This window comes from Lemur catta, chromosome 6, assembly GCF_020740605.2.
Source record: "Lemur catta isolate mLemCat1 chromosome 6, mLemCat1.pri, whole genome shotgun sequence".
NCBI lineage: Eukaryota > Metazoa > Chordata > Mammalia > Primates > Lemuridae > Lemur > Lemur catta.
Window position 1 is genome coordinate 95,219,053 of NC_059133.1, and position 18,218 is coordinate 95,237,270.

Sequence of the window (18,218 nt, forward strand, 5' to 3'; positions counted from 1 at the left end):
CAGGGATTATAGTCCTGTGCTGCCTGTTATCCAATGTCTAAAAACAGTTGTTTCATTTATTAGTTCAGCTTTCTTGCTGTTTACCATGGGAGTATGGGAGTGCAAGTCCAGTACAAGTGTCTCCATCACAGTGGAAGCAGAAGTTTCCATTGTAAGTATTTGTAATGACAAAATGCAAGTCATAATATTGAAAGTGCTTCTTTCAAATTAATATGTCCCACCCCCAGCAAAGAGGGCTTGGCCCTTGTTTAAGAATCACTCATCCGGCGCAGGCGGAAGTGGGGGCACCAGCAGCCCCGGACCTCACCAGGACAATGCAGACTCCTCTGACTATTCCTGTGCCTGTGCTCCAGCTCCCCCGGGGCCCTGATGGCTTGAGCCGAGGCTTTGCCCCCGATGGACGCAGGGCCCCCCTGAAGCCCGAGGTTTCAGGAATCTAGGAGTGTCCCATAGCTCAAGAATCTCCAGAGTCCCAGGAACAGTGGGCCCGAGCCACCCTTCGGGAGCGCTACCTCCGCAGCCTGCTGGCCATGGTGGGTCGTCAGGTGAGCTTCACACTGCACGAGGGTGTGCATGTGGCTGCCCACTTTGGAGCCACCGACCTGAACGTGGCCAACTTCTACGTGTCACAGCTGCAAACTCCCATAGGTGTGCAGACTGAGGCACTTCTCCGATGTAGTGATATTATTTCATATACCTTCAAGCCGTAAAGATATTATTGTGTTCACCTGTCTGCCTGATGCTTGGCCACTGTATCCCTGGCCTCCAAATGTTCCAAAGCCAGGAACTCAGGGCTGCTAGGCTTCTGAGTTCCCCTGGAATTTTGAACCAAGCTCCAAGCAACTCTGGATTCCTGAGACCTCCAGGATCTAGTCAGTAAAATTCTGCAACCCTGGGAATTCTAGATCCTGTTGAAAAGAATGCTCTACCTCACAGAACTCTGAACTCTACAGAAATATGGGCCTGATGCCATTTCCTGAAGACTGGGGTGTGGGGGTGGGAGAATAAGGGAAGGGAAATTGCAGAGAAGTTGTTTATTGATGAGACTGCAAAATTCAACCACCCTGAAGATACTCCCCAATGCTTCCCTCCTGCTAAAGAATCAATTATCCCGGGGTGGAGGGCGGGAATCACTCATCCAGTGAAATTCACAGACTCAAAGCCTTTAAGTCAACAACATTTATTCAAACATTTTATAAACCATATTATGTGCTCAGCTCTGATGTGCAGAGATGGGTGAGAGCATTGCTGCCCTGAGGATTTCACGATCCCAATGAGCACCTCATCAAATTATTACAAATCCGGTAAGGGCAGTGATAGAGACACGTGGAAACATTAATGAGGCAGGGGTGCGGGAGGGGAGCAGGGCACTGCATCCAGCTTAGGGGCAGGCGGAAGGTTGTCAGGGATCGCTTCCGGAGCTGACATTTAAGCTGAGTCTTTAAAGAGGGGAAGCCATTCACCGGTTTGAGCAAAGACATGAGGCACAAAGTTATGCCTGAGAATGACAGGCCATTTGAGGTTGCTGGAGCAAAAATTCCCACAGAGGGAGAGGCAGGGGCCGGAGCTGGCGGGGCGGGGAGAAGTCAGGACATGAGGGCCCTTTGCGCCACACCGGGGAGCTGAGTCTTTTACGTAACGCTGCATGGCGCTGGCAGAAGGCATGCCCGCCTCAGCACAGCACGCAGCAGCAGGTATTATTAGATGATGATCTTGAAAGCAAATCTGAGAAACCGCAAAACTCTGAGCAGAGCCAAAATCCTTTGGGTTCTGAGGTTCCAGAAAGTTATCTGACTCCTCCGCCCCTTTGCAAATTCAGCTGAGATGTGTGGCAGTGGTGGTCAGCCAACCCCGAGGTGCTGCTTCCTTGGCAGTTGGCTAAGCCTCTAGGCTCAAATGTATGGCTGGAGAATAGGAAGGAGGGGGAGGGGAGTGAGAGGGAAAGAGAGTGAGTGGGACAGAGAGAGAGGAAAGAGAGGAAAGCACACTGAGCTTAGGGCTCGATTGATGGGATAGATCCTGAAGCCCTTTAACCCAAGAAGATGATTTCTGAAATGGAAGGGGAATATGACTTTCTATCAGAAAACTCTGCAAACACCTGGGCAACCAGACCACAAGGCTGGGTGTCTGGGGGCTCCCCCCACCCCCAGTGTAGGGATCTCAGGAGCAGGGGTCTCCTGTCTGAACTTATGCCAGGATTCAGCCATATCTAGACAACGCGGAAGGGCTGGCCCCAGCAGAAGTCTATTTGTCTGAGAGTTGATGAGCCTCTGGAGAAAGAATCCACCCAGAAGGCAAAGGAAATCCCACCTGATGAGCTCAACCCATAACAACACTGAATCCTCTGCAGGGCAGAGAGTCTGAAAATAAAATCCAAATGAGTAAATCACCAGGGCACGAGTCGTGCTGGTCAGGTATTCCGTCAGCAGGTGTAACGTGAAGAAGGGGACTAAGGTATTCTTCCTTCCTTGCTTTGAAATAGAACATAAATCAGCTTTTGCTCCTTGAGGGCTTCAGGTACTGGGCTGTAGTGAGAAAGGTAATACCGTGGGCTGCTCAGAGGAAGTGGAAGGGCTGCTGGATGGGGTGACCCACAGAGATGCCCTGCAGTGGCCCCGGGCAGGAGCAGTCATGCATTCACGAACACAGGGGAGACATGATCTAGAACCTCAGAAATACCTTGGGGGCGATTTGTTGTGGGGTGAGGTTCCACATGCATTGGTAGAAGCTAGAACTAGGGAAATTTGGATCATGACTGTTAATGGCTCCTAGTTATGTGGGTGAGACCTAAGGAAAAGTTTAGTTCAACTAGGAAAGTATGAAATATAGGTTCCTCCATGGAACAGCTAGCAAAATAACAGCTGACCCTTTCCTGCGGAAGTCCAATCTTGACACCTTTGATCAGTTGAAACTTTTTCTCTTGAATTCTCTCTCTTGTAGCAAGTTTCATGAGCCCTAAATGCCCTTCTTTGCTCAAGTTTGGGCAGGGGTCTTTCCTAGACCCTCATCTCTACACATACCCATCTCATGCCAATGAAGTTCTGTGAGCAACCTCTGCCACCAGGCACCAGGGGTAGGCGCAGCAGTGCCCGTCTCAGCAAGAAAGGGAAGAGACAAAGAGAGGTGCCACGCCCTCTGCGCCCACGTAGCACAAAGACAGATACTGAGACAAAAAGATATAACGACATCAAGCGTAAACAGCTACTTTATTTTCTACCGTATAGTTTTCTGTATTTTCCAAATTATCTATAGAAAAAGGTAAATATTACTTTTTCAAAACCAAATGTAGGGCCAGGCACAGTGGCTCACACCTGTAATCCTAGCACTCTGGGAGGCCGAGGTGGGAGGATCATTTGAACTCAGGAGTTTGAGACCAGCCTGAGCAAGAGCGAGATCCCATCTCTACTAAAAAAAAAAAGAAAGAAATGATCTGAACAACTAAAAATATATAGAAAAAAATAGCCGGGCATGGTGGCACATCCCTGTAGTCCCAGCTACTCTGGAGGCTGTGGCAGGAGGATCGCTTGAGCCCAGGAGTTTGAGGTTGCTGTGAGCTAGGCTGACGCCATGGCACTCTAGCCTGGGCAACAGAGCAAGACTCAGTCTCAAAAAAAAAAAAAAAAAAAAAACCAAATGTAAAAAGTACAAGTAAGAAGAGGTTTTCACTAGCTACGTGTATATGGCTCCTCTGAGTTTTATCTGCTTTCCCATACGGTCACTCCTCAGGCATTCGGACTTTATTACGTAATAAACAGGAGTCACAGAGGGCAACCCTCCTGGTGGGGACAGAGGCAGTTCTTCTGTGCAGTTCATATGAAAAGGAGGTGTAGCTAAGCACTGCCAAATTTGACCCACCTATACTTTGTGGGGCCCCCCAGGGACAAGGACCCTGTCATAGAAGGAGACAGACGTTAACATATTTTCCCACCTCCGCTAAATCTTGGCTCATCCAGCGCGAGTGATTGACAGCCCCCAAAGGCAGCTGGGCAGCTATTTGAAAGAGGGGTCCACGGAGAGAGGCCTCCCCCACCTGTTACTCTTTTCTTTATCACTTCACATCCATAGGGGTCCCTAAGCCCCAAGAGAGGGGTCAAGTGCAAATCTGGTAAACCAAGAAGCCCTTGCAGTTGTCAACTTAATTAGCCTTCAGGAGAAATATATGGCTATATGAGCACAGTGGAGTTGCTATAGAGACAGGCACAGGAGGCGCATTTAGAACAGGGCCTCATCACATCACCCGACAAAAATAAGACCCAGGCTTTTTAATAGAATGAATTACTTAAGTTTTATATTTAACAGGGGACGACACCAAGGCTATTACTGGTTTTCAGAACATTTTAGGAATCTGGGCTGCCTGCTTCTGCATATGTTAACAGCCATCACAACGTATGCTCTGCTGGATGGCCATTAAGAACTGGAAGCCCACGTGTCTCTCCCGCCCCTTGAGACGAGAGACGGTTCTTCTCACTCCGGATTTGTCCCTGTTTAATTGGATGAGAGATTTTCAATGTGTTCCAGAGAAAGGTCTGGGGAAGAGTTATGTTGTGCTCTGCACTGGGCCTTTTGCATATATTATTGCTGATCACAGTAACAACATTAGGCAATAATGATCTCATTTTGCAGATGAAAAAATATGAGGCTCAGAGAAGTCCAAAACTTTCCCAAGATCACACACCCAGTATGCGGTGGAGTTGGGATTCAAATCCAGGTGTCCTCATTCCCAAGCCATTGCTTTATAAGATATCAACTGCAACCTCTACATAGACAGGAACCTGGTATGAGGTGAGTCTAAAGAGATTTACCATTTTTATTGTTTTATAGCATGGACCTTGTTATAGTTTAATCTTTCTCCTAAGGTTGTCCCAAAGTGAATGGGTTCCAAGAAATATTCCACAGAGATTCTGAACTCTGCTAGTGAGCACCTCTCCGATTATCCACAGCAAGTGTTAATTTGAGACTAACTTCTCCTTACCATCCAACGTGCTTCTGGCTGCCTCTTCCCTAAGCCAGAACAACAAACATAGTTAAGACAAGATTCCAAACTGAACATCATTGAGAAAGTGCGTCCTCTACTCTTGCATCCATGAAGCTTAATTACATGAACTCAAGCTAGAAATCCAAAGTGAAGTTCTTTTTGTTGACAATTTTTTCTTTGGATTATTCATGACCTTCCTACTCTGCAGAAAGGAGTCTCCAAAACCTCCTTTTCATTTTTTAAGCGATATTCCAACAAAGGCCTACACAGTAGACTCAATCTGTGCCCATAAGGCTCCAAGCTTTCCTTGCTGTGGGAAATGGTGATGCTGGCAACAGTAAGGTTGGGCCTAAGGCAATGGTGGTGACAGGGAGAGGAGAGACAGGGCGGTCGGGAAACCGGGCTGGTGGGAGGGCAGCAGCGACGGCGGTGCTTACAGCCTTCCCTGCTCAGTTCACCCCCTAAGTGCACCGACAGGAGCTGCCTGGGCTTCACGGGACCTGAGAAAGCGTGTCTAGGGCAACACTGAAATACAGAAGTTCTAACCAAAGCATCAAGCCAAACCAACGTGGCAGAGGGGCAGAGGGCAGATGAAAGCCACAGACCAGAGGCCGAGACTCAGACCAGAACGAGAGGTTTAGAATCAGAGGGAAGGTAGTGGTGCCTCAGAAGGGTCCCTGAGTGGTGGAACTTGCCCTAGGAGCTTTCCAGCCTGCAGTGTGGCGTGGAGTGGAGCTGAGGAAACTGTCCGCTGGGGCCAGCTTCACCCCCCGACCATGTTCAAACCCATCCCTCCTACCTCTGCCACAGACACCCCTCCCAATCCCACACAACCAGGGCTGCTGTCCCACCAACAGGTTAAGACCTGGATTGAAAGACAATGAAACGAGATTTCAAACTAAAGTTAATTCCCCGTGTGACCTTTGTAATTTATTTCACCCTCAGAGACACACTTCCTTCTTTCTTATATTTGCACAGCAGTTTGTTGGGGTTTTTTTTTTTTTTTTGAGCTTTTAAAATAATTATTCTAGACTGCATGTGGTGGTTCACATAATTCCAGAATTCGGGGAAGCTAAGGCAGGAGGATTGCTTAAAGCCAGGAGTTTGAGATCAGTCTGGGCAACATAGCAAGACTGCATCTCTACAAAAAATTTTTCAAAATTAGCTGGTTAGAGTAGCTATAGTCACAGCTACTGGAGAAGCTGAGGCAGGAGGATTGCTTGAGCCCCAGGGGTTGGACACTCTACTGCACTCCAGCCTGGGTGACAGAACAAAACCTTGTCTCTAAAAAACATAGTAATAATAATTTTCTTACTTTAGTGAAACATATAATTTACTTAAAAATAATATGGAAAAAGAAAACTGGGTTGTAGGAATAACTTCTTCACAGAAATATTTTGACTAGTGTCTAACTGTAGTATCAGGCAAGCAGAAGTTGTCTGCAAATGCAGAAATTCCCATGTGCATCAAAGACACTCAGTAAGTATTTTTCTTAACAAATGAATCATTTTGTGCTATTGAAGTAATTCAATGATGTGCTGCTGGCATGGAGCTAAGCAGACTCCGTGGGCCAGCCTGGAAATGTAGCTTCTGCTGCAAGCAATAGGCACACATGGGCTTTGGACGCGGGCAGACGCTCTGCATTCCGGCTTTGCCACTCATTAGCTGTGGTAACTCACGCAAGTCATTTAACCTCCCTAAGCCTCAGCTTCCTCATCTGTAAAATAATATCAGTCTCATGCCAAGGATAAGCCCAGGGAGGAAAATGGCCAGTGGGCTGTCAAGGGCCAGACACAGCTTTGACCCTGGGTGAACACAGTGACCAGAACGGTGAGCAGGGAAAGCTGGACCCTCACCCTTCGTCCCTGCACAGTCCTGCGGCTCCCTGTGCTCTCCTGCTAAAGGGGTTCGGCCCTTCCCCCTCAACCGTGAGCTCTTTCCATGAAAAGGTTTCAGGGGTAACTGGCAGGCTACTGTCATCACCTGCCACCAAGCCTTCTCCCATCCATCTTTACCCTTTGCCCTCTAAATAAGGAAGCCACTGCTGCCAGGCCAAGAACTTCTGCCCAGTTTGGATCCTGGTCTCCCTCTTCCCCTGGGCTCCTGGCTAGCTCCCTCCTTCCCCCAGAGATGCTCCCTACTCACTCCGTTCCTGCCTCATGCGTGGAATGACAGTGGCTCCCAGAACCCCTGGGGAGCGTGGAGGGTGACGGGGGTCTGGGGAGGCAGCCAGGCCCGGGAGCAGGTTAAAGTTACAGCCCTGGCTAAGTGAGCTGGGCCGGCTGACGTCAGGGTGATGATGGCTGGAGGGGAGGGCCGGGCTGCTGAACTAACTATAAAGATAGGTCAAATCAAATATCATCAACTCGGGACAGAGCAAGCAGGCGAGCTAGAGAGCGTCCCCGAGCCATGGTCCCTACCGGCCGCGGCTCAGCCTGGGTCCCTCTGCTCTCACCCCGAGTGCCCGATGCAGGCTTTGGTTTCATGTCAGCAGCCTTCATCTGCCTTCCAAAAATAAGCCCCTGCCGCCATGCCGAGGGGAGAAAAACAAGAAGGGCGGTATTTTTAGGGCCATTAATTCTGACCACGTGCCTGAGAGGCAAGGTGGATGGCCCTGGGACAGAGGCTGTTCATCACTATGTCCCGGGGAGCAGGACGTCTTCAAGGCACGCTGCGGGCTCTCGTCTTCCTAGTCGTCCTCGTGGGCATGGTGGTGCCCTCGCCTGCAGGCACCCGCGCCAACCACACGCTGCTGGACACAAGGGGCTGGGGCACCCTGCTATCCAGGTCGCGCGCTGGGCTGGCTGGAGAGATCGCCGGGGTGAACTGGGAAAGTGGCTACTTGGTGGGGATCAAGCGGCAGCGGAGGCTCTACTGCAACGTGGGCATCGGCTTTCACCTGCAGGTGCCCCCCGACGGCCGGATCAGCGGCACCCACGAGGAGAACCCCTACAGTGAGTGCCCTTTGCAGCCGGTTGGGATGCTGGGGGGCTGGGCTGAAGCAGGGCTAAACGGAAAGGGACCTTGCTCTGGCGGACGGGATCCTGCTATAACAGGAGGAGAAATGTTACTCACCACGGAGATGACTCCGTGTGACCCTGCCTAGGTGCAGCCTCAGCGTGCGTCTTGGTGTCCTTTGCCTTCAGCCCATGGCGCCTCTGAGGCACTAGCTACTGCAGCATTACAGGCCCCTCTGCCGCCTCGTAAGACCACCGGAACCGTAAGGCAGGGGTGGGGAGAATGAGTTAGGATACGGGGACCAAATTAGACACAAGCTTATTTTTATTCATCTTCCTTCTTTGAAAAGGAAAGGCAAGAAGTTTGCAAAATTTCCAGCTGAAGCACATCCTTTTTATTTCGACCTGCTCCCTCTGTCCCCAGGTTCTTATCCTACAGGTTGATAGGTTGCTGTGTGGATAGTCTCCTCTGTGTGGCTGTATGTTTGCAACATTAGGTGGGTTAAGATTTGCTGAAACATGTGGAGTACACATTAAAATTACTAATAATCAGAATTCATTTCTTTCACCCAAGGACCTCAAATGATTATGTCAGTGAAATCTCAGATAAATAGATACATAAGTGGTCATCGTGGTCGGTCCCTAACTCCGATGTCAGAACCTTCCCTTGCAGAGCTAGATTTTGAACAGCACAATGGCAGGACTGAACGAGTCCAGAAGGCAGGATCTTCTAACGTTAGAGGATCAAAGACGGGGTGATGGGAGGTCTGACTTTCCAGGAGCAGGGAACTGACTGAGGTGCCCTTGTCAGCCCGAGTCCCCGCTCCGATTTGCACGAGCCGTGGGTAACGTGGCCCCCATCTCCTTGCAGGCCTGCTGGAGATTTCCACGGTGGAGCGAGGTGTGGTGAGTCTCTTTGGAGTGCGAAGCGCCCTCTTTGTTGCCATGAACAGTAAAGGAAGATTGTACGCGACGGTGAGTTCATCAGGCCAGGGGGAGCTCCAGGTTGCATGACGCTTATATGATTGAAGAATATAATGCAGAATTCTGCGTCGAGAAGTGGATGTTTATCTAGAATGAGGAAGGGAGGGAGCTGTGCAAGAGTGGGGACCCTGGAAGCTTCTGCTTTGTCCGCGGCAGTTAACTGGCCTCTGCTGGTCCAGGCCTTGCCTGACGCGCCGGGAGCCTTTGTAGTTAAACAGAAGCCGTAGCTCAGAGAGCTCTCGGGTCAGAGGGGGCCCGCGTAAGCTGTCTGGCACCCCGGCTCACAGGCAGGCTCGACTCCCTGCATTGGAGAGGCCCGGAGAGCAGGCCTGTCTGCCAGCCTGAGCACGCTGCTCCTTAACACGCCCCCTGCGAGCGCCCCCAGGCCTAGGACGAGGTTAGAAGCGAGCCTTCATCTTCATCTTCATCATGTGCTGAAATTTTGTTCTAAGATTTTAAGTCCTCTGGTCTCTGACGGCGCAGGCTGGGGAAGCACCCTCCCCACTACCCGCTCTGGGCAGCGCCAGCCCCCACCGCGCCCCCACCCCTGGGAGGGCGGATGCTGGCACTTGGGCTTAGCTCCTAAGCATTTTCCAAACCCTCTGCTCTCTCTGGCCCACTCGCTCCTGGGACTCTCAGTCCATGGTTTAAAATATGGGCTGGGAAAACATCCCTATTGAAGAAACGGAGAGTCCTTTGGACAGAAATAAGAAGGCTAAAAAGGAAGCCCTCAGAGCAGGCTCGAGAAATACCAGAGTTATTTACGGGGAGGGTGTGGAGGGCTGCGGTACCGCCCCCTGGAGGACAAGCTGAAGACCAGGGGGGAAGTAATGATCTGGGCCGTGCTGGGGCCGGGCCCCCAGAGGAGGCCTGTGGAGCCCCAGGCTAGGTTTGCAGCGGCCTCCGCCCTGCTCTCTAGCACAGCTTCTCAGTCTGGGTTGATTTACGTGGACGAGTGACATGCATCAAAATCAGCGAGTCTGCAACACAGTTCTGTGGACGGTTTGCATCTGTATCACCCTGGTAACTTGTCAAAAGTATAGATTTCCAGGGACCTCCCTCAGAGATTCTTACTCAGTAGGACTAGGATACAGGCCTAGAAATCTGCTTGGTTTGTGTTTCTAAGGCATAGGCAGGCTTGGGGACCAGCAGGCTCCCTGGCCTCTGGAGGGCAGGCAGTCATACTGTCCCTGTGTCACCCTGGCCCTAACAGCTGGGGGACAGGCCAGGATGAGATGAAATGGGCTGGAGACTCAGAATTCTCAGACACCCTGTTCATTCTCTGCAAAAGTGATGGGAGCCCAAGACGCAGCCTGGGACCGCCCAGGGTTTGGTGGAGCAACTGTCCCCTCTGTGGAGTGGGTCATCCCAAAGAGCCCCTTTCACCAGCCTGCATGATGCCAGAAATGTCACCGAGTTGGGAGGGCTGGGAACTCGGGTTGTTGGCTACGGGAGTCTACACAGCGGACTTTTTAGCAAGTGCTTCTCCTGGGAGGAAGCACAAATCCTTCTCCTTGCCACCTTTATTAACAAACCATTTATTTTTTCTCCTTACTCAGAAAGCAATTTAACTTTGGGGGGGGCACAAATATAGGGTAAATTTGTCCTCTTCCTACTTTAAATCTCCTGGTTGTGACAGGAGAAGCTGGGAAAGGGACTGTGAGATTTAACAATCAGAGAAAGCCTCACCAAGGGGGAAGGGCTGCAGAACAGCGCTGGGGAAGGAGCCATCTGTCCGAAGTGTGGGCAGACTCCTACCAGTGGAGACAACCCCACCCGCAGGGGTCAGGTGGGTGGGTGAGCTGTGGGCTCACTGAATGGGCAGAGTCCAGGAGAGAGGGGAACTTCTCCGAGGGAGGACCCGCCCCCTTGGCCCGCTGCCCTCCCATCCCTCCCCTGCCCCATGGCATTTGGCCAAAGAGCAGCTTCTCCGAGGTGGGAGGTTCTCCTCCCTGGACCCCAGGGCCAGGCTGGCCTGGGCACGGGGAATGGGCTGGACAGCTGTGCCCCAAGCCTGGGGCACCTGATGCCTTGTGTAGCTGGGGACCAGATGTTCCTGACAACTTCTACGCCCTCCCCCCTCACCCCTCAGGGCCCGTTACCACAGTCTAAAAAAACAATTGCCAACTGATCCCCAGAGCCAGGGGGACTCCCGCTGGGTGATGATTTCATTCACACTATTTCCCTGTAAGCACCCTGAGTTGCCTCATCTTCCCAGCTCAGCTGTTCCTGCCAATAAATGGGACTTCTCATGGGGGAAGGGGGCTGGGCTGGGTGGGGGCGCTGGTGAGGTGAGAGGCAAGAGCTGGTGGTAGGAGAATAAGGGCCAACAAAACCCAGCTGGAAGAAGAGGGGTGCAGAGCATCTCCCTCCTTAGACAAGAGAATGGCCACCCTCCACTGTGCACCAGCCTGCTGTTTGTCCCTTGGGAGTGAGCGCGCTACAGGACTATCTCGCAGCACCCCTGGGAGGCGCATTTGATCTTTACCCTCACTTTGCAGATGGGGACACCGGGTCTCTAAGGTCTCATGTCCAGCCACAGCTGTGTGCAGACCTGCCACAGGGCTCCACAGAAACACATCTGGTGGGACACACTGCCAAGACCCTGCTCCAGCTCCTAGCCCGACCTGCCCTCTAGCTACTTGTTTTACCTTGGGCAAAGTCATTGAACTTCTCTGGGCCTGGACTTCTGCTCTCTCAGCTGTAGACTGATCCTCTTTAAAACTAAGAAAAAAAAAATCCCATATCTCCACCTGGCAGTGGTTCTATTAGAATCCTTTGGCTGAGAAAAATACATACCAACATACAGATACAAGACATGCAGTTATCCTTTTAAGTGATTTTAGTTTTGCTAATTATAACTGCATTTACATCCTCTTCCTCAATAGTAGTATGACAATGTGTGAAGCACAGGACTGATTTCCTCCATAGAGTCCTTTGATTATTCTCTGGGCCATTATGTTTGGGGAGGGGAGGACCAAGGTTCGGTTAGCAGCCACTCTCATCTAGCAGAGAACAGGGCTAGGAATGGGACAAAGGACACCGGCCATGTGGAAGTGCTGGGAGGTGGGCCTGCAATGCAGGGACAGACGCATGCCCTGATGAGGGGCCTGGGGCCTGCAGGCGAGTCCCTGTCTGCTACACAGAGCTGCTCAGGAGTCAGAACGATGTACGTGATGAAGACAGTTTCCAGCATCTCTAAGTTGACAGTTCAATTGTGTGTTAGGAAAAGGGGTTAGAAAATGTAGGCATTTTCAGAGCTGGAAGATATTTCAGCTAACAACAGAAAAAGAAGCAGTCAGGGTCTGCAGAAGGAAAGAGTCTTAGGACAAAAAGGTTTTTTCTCCGTCTTGCCCATCTCCTTCCACCCCGTGCCCCACTCCCCAACCAGGAATAATAGGGACAAGTGGCCAAAGCAGCCATAGGATGAAGCTCTCTAAAGACAGAACTAGACCTTCATCAGTCCAGGTGACTGAGCTCTGTCTAAAGACAAGGAGACAGCTTGTCTTGCCCACCTCAGACTAGCAGGGGCGTTTCTGCCAGAGGAAACTCACCCTGAAACACCCATGATGAGCTTGTCTGCAAAATGCCCTTCTCCGCGGTGAGAGCTGAGTGCTTCTCTTTCTAGTGGAGTTTGCTTCCACGTAAGTCTGTTTAGACCTACGTGGAATTTAAGACATTGTCACGCTGGGGCTTGAGCCCAGCAGGCTCAGGAAATACGATCCAGTGGAATTATTTTCATTTGTTCAAGTAATAATATACGGTAGCTGCTTTTATTAACACGGCATTCGCTTGGCTCGAGTGCTTTTCTCTCCAGAGCTGAGGAGCCAACATTCCTGAGCCATGAGAACTCAAAGCCCAGGGCCACACTGGACATGAGTTGAGGTCTGGGTCCTGACCACGGCTCTGGCCAGTGGGAAAATCCCAGCAGCCTGAAGCCCCAGGGCTGCACCAAAGAGTGCAGGGAAAATGCACTGTCTCCACTTCCTGCCGCCGGCCTCCCGGCCACCTGAACCCCGTGGATGGGGCTGCTGAGGGAGGGGCCAAGGGAGCAGCAAGAGAAGGCAGAGGGCTTCTAAAGCCAGCTTTGTCTACTCCTCTTGTTTCACTTTAGGTTTGTGCAGGATTCTGGTGAAGGCCAGGGATATGAGACAGGCTAGAGAAAAGGGCTGAATGGAAAGAAAACAAAAATGGCAAGCTTTAAAAAAAGTTGGGGAGGAAGAAATTTGAGTGATCAAAACCTGGCAAGCAGAGAACAAAGTACAAACTATACAACCACGGTCTTGCACACTTAAATGGTGTTTTAGGAGACCTGGACATTCAGGAAAGGCTGCGTTCTCAGAGGGACACATTCTAGACAGGGGCATGTGGGCAATGCCCTTAGAGTCTCTCAGTTCCTGCCCCTTCCCTTCCTCTGCCCTGCACCCTCTGCCCCAAGATTTGATTTCCTCTCTAGAGTTTGCAAACAGTACACCAAACCTCTCCCTTAGTCACCATCCAGATCAGAAATAAATTCTCCTGGGAACTAACCGGGTGGGTTAGTCTCCAGGGACATATAAAGTTAGAACAGAGGGGAGGCAGGTGGGTGGAGCGGGCTGTGACCCAACAGAGAGGAGACCACCAGTTTCTGATAAAAATGTTTTCTCATGCCATTTCCTGGCCCATCTCCTATCCTCAATTGTTTTCCCCCTTGAAATAATTTACTTACTTGAATAGGTAACACATGAACATGGTTTAAGAAAAAAAACCTTATGAAAGAATATTCAATGGGAATTAAATCTGACTCCCACTGTTGTCTTGAAGTCAACGAATTCCTCCCCAGAGGCAACCACTGTTACCAGTTCCTTGTGTGTCCTTCCCGGAGTAGCCTGTGTGCATGTGCACACACCTGTATCATTTTTTGAAAATCACACAAACAAGGGCATACTACATACACGGTTTCAAACTTTGTGTCCTCACTTAGCCATATATCTTCGGAACCATTTTGTGTCAGTGCACAAAGAGGTTTCTTACTTTTTCACGGCTTGTAGTGTTCCACCGTGTAGATCTACCGTAACTGAGTCACTCACTGCTCTCTTAATAGAGTACGTTGTGTTTGGTCTTTTGCTATTACAATAATGCTGCAGTGGCTTTTGTGCATATATGAGAGGGTACGAGTAAGATAAATTTCTAGAAGTAGAATTGCTGATCAATTGCTATATTCATTTTATTCTGGTAGATACTGTCAAATTGCTCTTTATAGAGATCCTAACAATATACACAACAAAGGGCATTAAACAAGAATTCTGAGTTTCTATGCTCTCACCAATGCAAGTATAGGATCAAACACTTTTCTCTTTGCAATCTGGCCATTAAAAATGTGATCTCACAATTATGATTTACATTTCCCTTATCAGGCATATTTTCTTATGCTTAAGTGCTATTTATATTTCCCTTCCTGTGAATTTTCTGTTTATAAAGGTTGTTCATTTTCCAGTGAGTTTAGGCTTCTGACTATAATAACAAAATGTACTATTTGACACATGTGTATTATAAATATTTTAATCCAGTTTGCCATTTATATTTTTATTTTATTTAAGGTAATATTTTTCAGGCAGAAGGTAAATTTATTCCTTTTGTGCATTAGTTACTTTTTTTAAATTTATAATTTTTTGTGTCCTAATTAGGAAGATATTTCTGATTCTGAAATTATTTAAAAAAATTTTTTTCTGGACTTCAGTGGCTTTCTTTTTACATCTAAATCTTTGTGCCTTCTGGAATTTATTTTGATGTAAAGAATGAAGTCATACATCAAACTTTATTACTGTTATAAGATATTGTTTAGTTGTTCCAACATCATGTTTTCTTTAATGATTTTAAATGCCACTTTCACTTTATATTCATTTCAGATTCATTTTTATTTTATATTTATGTATGCGTTTGGATCTACTTATGAACCCTATTTCATTCATTGATCTGTATCAGACTTTTCATTAGTGTCGCTTTATTTCTCATGTAACTTTTACAATCAATCCTAAATTTAATTTCTCTTAGTGCCATTGCTCCTAAGTTTTGCCCATCAGCAATCTAGATCCTGTGACTGGCTCTGCCTCATGCTCAGGTGAAGAACCCACAGTGCAGAGGGGCTCCAGTGAGCGTCAGCCTCTCTCCTGAGCCCAGCTCCGTGCTGGTCCCCCTAAGCTCACTGTGTCCCAGTCATTCAAAAACCGCAGAGTTTGAAAGCTAAATCGTCGATAATTCACAGCAAGTTGTGCAGGATTGGTGATCCAGGATAAGGGGAAGTCTTTTAGGGCTCTTAATGTAAAGTAGTTCATGATTCAATTGGAGAATAATAATAGTAGTAGTAATATTAATACTATTTTTTTATTTTACTACATGCCAGCATTGTTCCCAGGACTTTCCATACATTATTTCAGTTGATGCTCACTCCAGTTCTCTGGCATAATTATTCTTCCTGTGCCTACTTTACAGATGAGGGAATTGAGGTTTAAGAGGCGTAAGTAATTTGCTCAAGTTCACATGGCTGACTAAGAGGTGATCATCATCAGTCTAATCTCAAAGCTGTAGCACAAATGTACTCTTCACCTGTTTTGATTAGTTTATCCTCCTTACCTTTGGGACATTCCTTCATTCATCCATTCCACAAATATTTACTGAGTACCCACAAGGGAAACAAAGGAAAGCTTATGAAAACCCAACCCCCTGGTATGGTATTAACCAGCCAGTTGGCATGGCTGGTGAAAGCTTTCACATTTGTTTCAAGCAAATCAACATACGTGAAAGTACTTTGTAGACAATCAGCTGTGAGCAGGAGTACGAGAGGAGAATGAATAAGATGCGTGGGGAGGGGATCTTGTGTTCCCCTGGGCCTGGCTGCCCCTAGCCCACTCTCCCACCACATTAAAAGAGCCACCCACTCAGGGGACTCCTTATGTTTCAGTGTTGTCCTCATGCAATTGTCATTCACTCAGCATCACGTACCAAACGAGACACAATCCTTGTCGCAGGGATCTTGGAGTCTGTTGGGGAGAAGACATGTCCGTAGGCATCGCACACTGTTTTGTTTTTTTTTTTTTTTTTCAGACAGAATCTTGCTCTGTTGCCCATGCTAGAGTGAGTGCCGTGGCGTCAGCCTAGCTCACAGCAACCTCAAACTCCTGGGCTTCAGCAATCCTACTGCCTCAGCCTCCCGAGTAGCTGGGACTACAGGCATGCGCCACCATGCCCGGCTAATTTTTTCTATATATATTTTTTAGTTGGCCAGATAATTTCTTTCTATTTTTAGTAGAGACGGGGTCTCTCTCAGGCTGGTCTTGAACTCCTGACCTCGAGCGATCCACCCACCTCGGCCTCCCAGAGTGCTAGGATTACAGGTGTGAGCCACCGCGCCCGGCCCGCACACTGTTTTAAAAGCCTACCGGAGAGGTCTACTCAGAGGACCCTGGGAGTCCAGAGAGCCCTGAAGAGCCGACTTGTTATCATCCAGTTCGGAACAGGAAGAGGCTCTCTTCCACCCCCACTGCCAGCCAGGCAGGGCGATTCCTTCACAGAAGGTCAGAGGACACCGCTGGCACAGCCGGGCAGACATTGAGCGCGTTTTTTTAATAGCCGATGGCCTCATTCAGCAGGAAGGAGTCAGAAATTATACTCCACCCATTTCTCATTCGCTGTTTCTTTTAATGAGTTGATCTCAGGTCTCTGGCTCCCCCCTCGCTCCCTCTTCCTCTCCACCCCACCCGACTGCTTCCCCTCAAGGGCACAGAGATCCCTGCAGACCCCCTCGGGCCAGAGGCCTAGGCTGGCTGGGGAGGGAAGAGCCCTCTTTTCCAGGAAGAAAGGAAGACTTGAGTGATTTATTGGGAATGAACTTGTTGATGTGTGACAGGAAGTCCGACATTCATTTTCTGAACAGGTGGTCCACACACACTCCTCTACCAAATTAGCACCGAAGGGGGCGACTTATCATTGGCCCCAGACTCCTTGGCACCACTTGTCACATGGGGACCCAGGCTCTTTTCCCTGTAAAAATTGTTGAAAAATCATTATTCCTCACCATCCCTGTTCCTGCAGGTCCCTGGAGAACTACGCATGTCTGGGAGGCACCAGCATCTTCTTGGCTTAAAGTCAAAACTGAGAATGGGCCTCTTTGAAGGATAGCAAACTTGGGACTTAACCCGAGAAAGACAGACTGAGGAACCATAAGTGGAAAGAGATGGATGGTGCTGGAAAGGACTTGAGAGATCATCGATCTCTCTGCCCCCTGCACACCCACCCCTGCTCCCCACCACACACAGTTTGCAGAAAGGGGGACTGAGGCTGGGAGGGGAGGATCCCCCCCGCCCCCAGGTCACAGAACTAGGAAGTAGAAAAGTCTCTAAGTAGAACCCTGGGCTCTCATTCCTCCTCCACTAGTCTTCCTCTCCCGGGGGACTTGAGAAAACAGCTTATTGTGTCCTTTCCTGCTCCTTTCTCTGAAAGGAATAAAGTGCCACCTAGGAACATAGTAGAAAGTGCCCTAAACTGGAAGTCAGGAGACCTGGACAGTATAGCTTCAGCTCCACCCCACATCCTTCTATATCCCTGGCCTTGGTTTCCTCATCGTAAAAGGAGGGAAGGTGAGAGGGAAGCAGGAGAGCGTTGAAATCTCCTCCTATTCTAACCTGCCGTCATTCCGATCACCTAGGCTGGCCTAGCTCTCCAGGCTGTCTGACTGGGGAGAGGCGGGGCCTGCTCCACACGCTCAGCTGGCATCCGCAGCGCTCCTCATTGGTAATCAAGTCTTTGTCTGTTTCCTTCACAGCCCAGCTTCCAAGAGGAATGCAAGTTCAGAGAAACACTCCTGCCCAACAATTACAATGCCTATGAGTCAGACTTGTACCGAGGGACCTACATCGCACTGAGCAAATATGGACGGGTAAAGCGGGGCAGCAAAGTGTCCCCGATCATGACTGTCACCCACTTCCTGCCCAGGATATAAGGACCCATAAAAGAAGGCTCACAGGTTGAAAGCAGCATCTTTTCTGTTGGAATTTTGCACAAGCAAATGATTCTCCTTGCCCCCAGTGACTTCTGAGTCAGGCTTATCTTGTGCTTGGAGAGACTGGGACCCGTGGCATGTAACCCCCCAGGCAAAGGCTGCAACCAGAAACTTAGAATGGCAATGGATCCCATGCTCTGACCTCACCTGAGGAAAGAAGGTATTGATGACATTTGTGGAATGTGACCATGTGCACAGGAAGGGGCCAGGGCAGGGCTATGTGTGTGTCCATATCCATCCATGCATCTTTATATATGTTCTCAGA

General features: G+C 49.3%; 1 protein-coding gene and 1 pseudogene across 1 annotated transcript; both read left to right on the forward strand.

Moving 5' to 3' along the window:
* Nucleotides 1-314: 314 nt before the first annotated feature.
* Nucleotides 315-710, forward strand: LOC123640718 (annotated as a pseudogene).
* A 6,628-nt stretch (nt 711-7,338) lies between these two features.
* On the forward strand, nt 7,339-17,966 carry FGF6 (fibroblast growth factor 6). The gene is made up of 3 exons (XM_045555286.1): nt 7,339-7,929; nt 8,804-8,907; nt 17,717-17,966. Exons 1-3 carry the CDS (start codon nt 7,584-7,586, stop codon nt 17,891-17,893), a joined length of 627 nt encoding a protein of 208 aa, XP_045411242.1. The 5' UTR covers nt 7,339-7,583; the 3' UTR covers nt 17,894-17,966.
* Nucleotides 17,967-18,218: the final 252 nt, after the last annotated feature.

What these genes read in the sequence shown, in the direction of transcription:
- FGF6 (XM_045555286.1), top strand. Translation starts at nt 7,584, where the DNA reads ATGGCCCTGGGACAGAGGCTGTTCATCACTATGTCCCGGGGAGCAGGA. An exon ending in CCACGAGGAGAACCCCTACA is followed by an intron (nt 7,930 to 8,803) that starts GTGAGTGCCCTT and finishes ATCTCCTTGCAG; the next exon opens with GCCTGCTGGAGATTTCCACG. An exon ending in AAGGAAGATTGTACGCGACG is followed by an intron (nt 8,908 to 17,716) that starts GTGAGTTCATCA and finishes TTTCCTTCACAG; the next exon opens with CCCAGCTTCCAAGAGGAATG.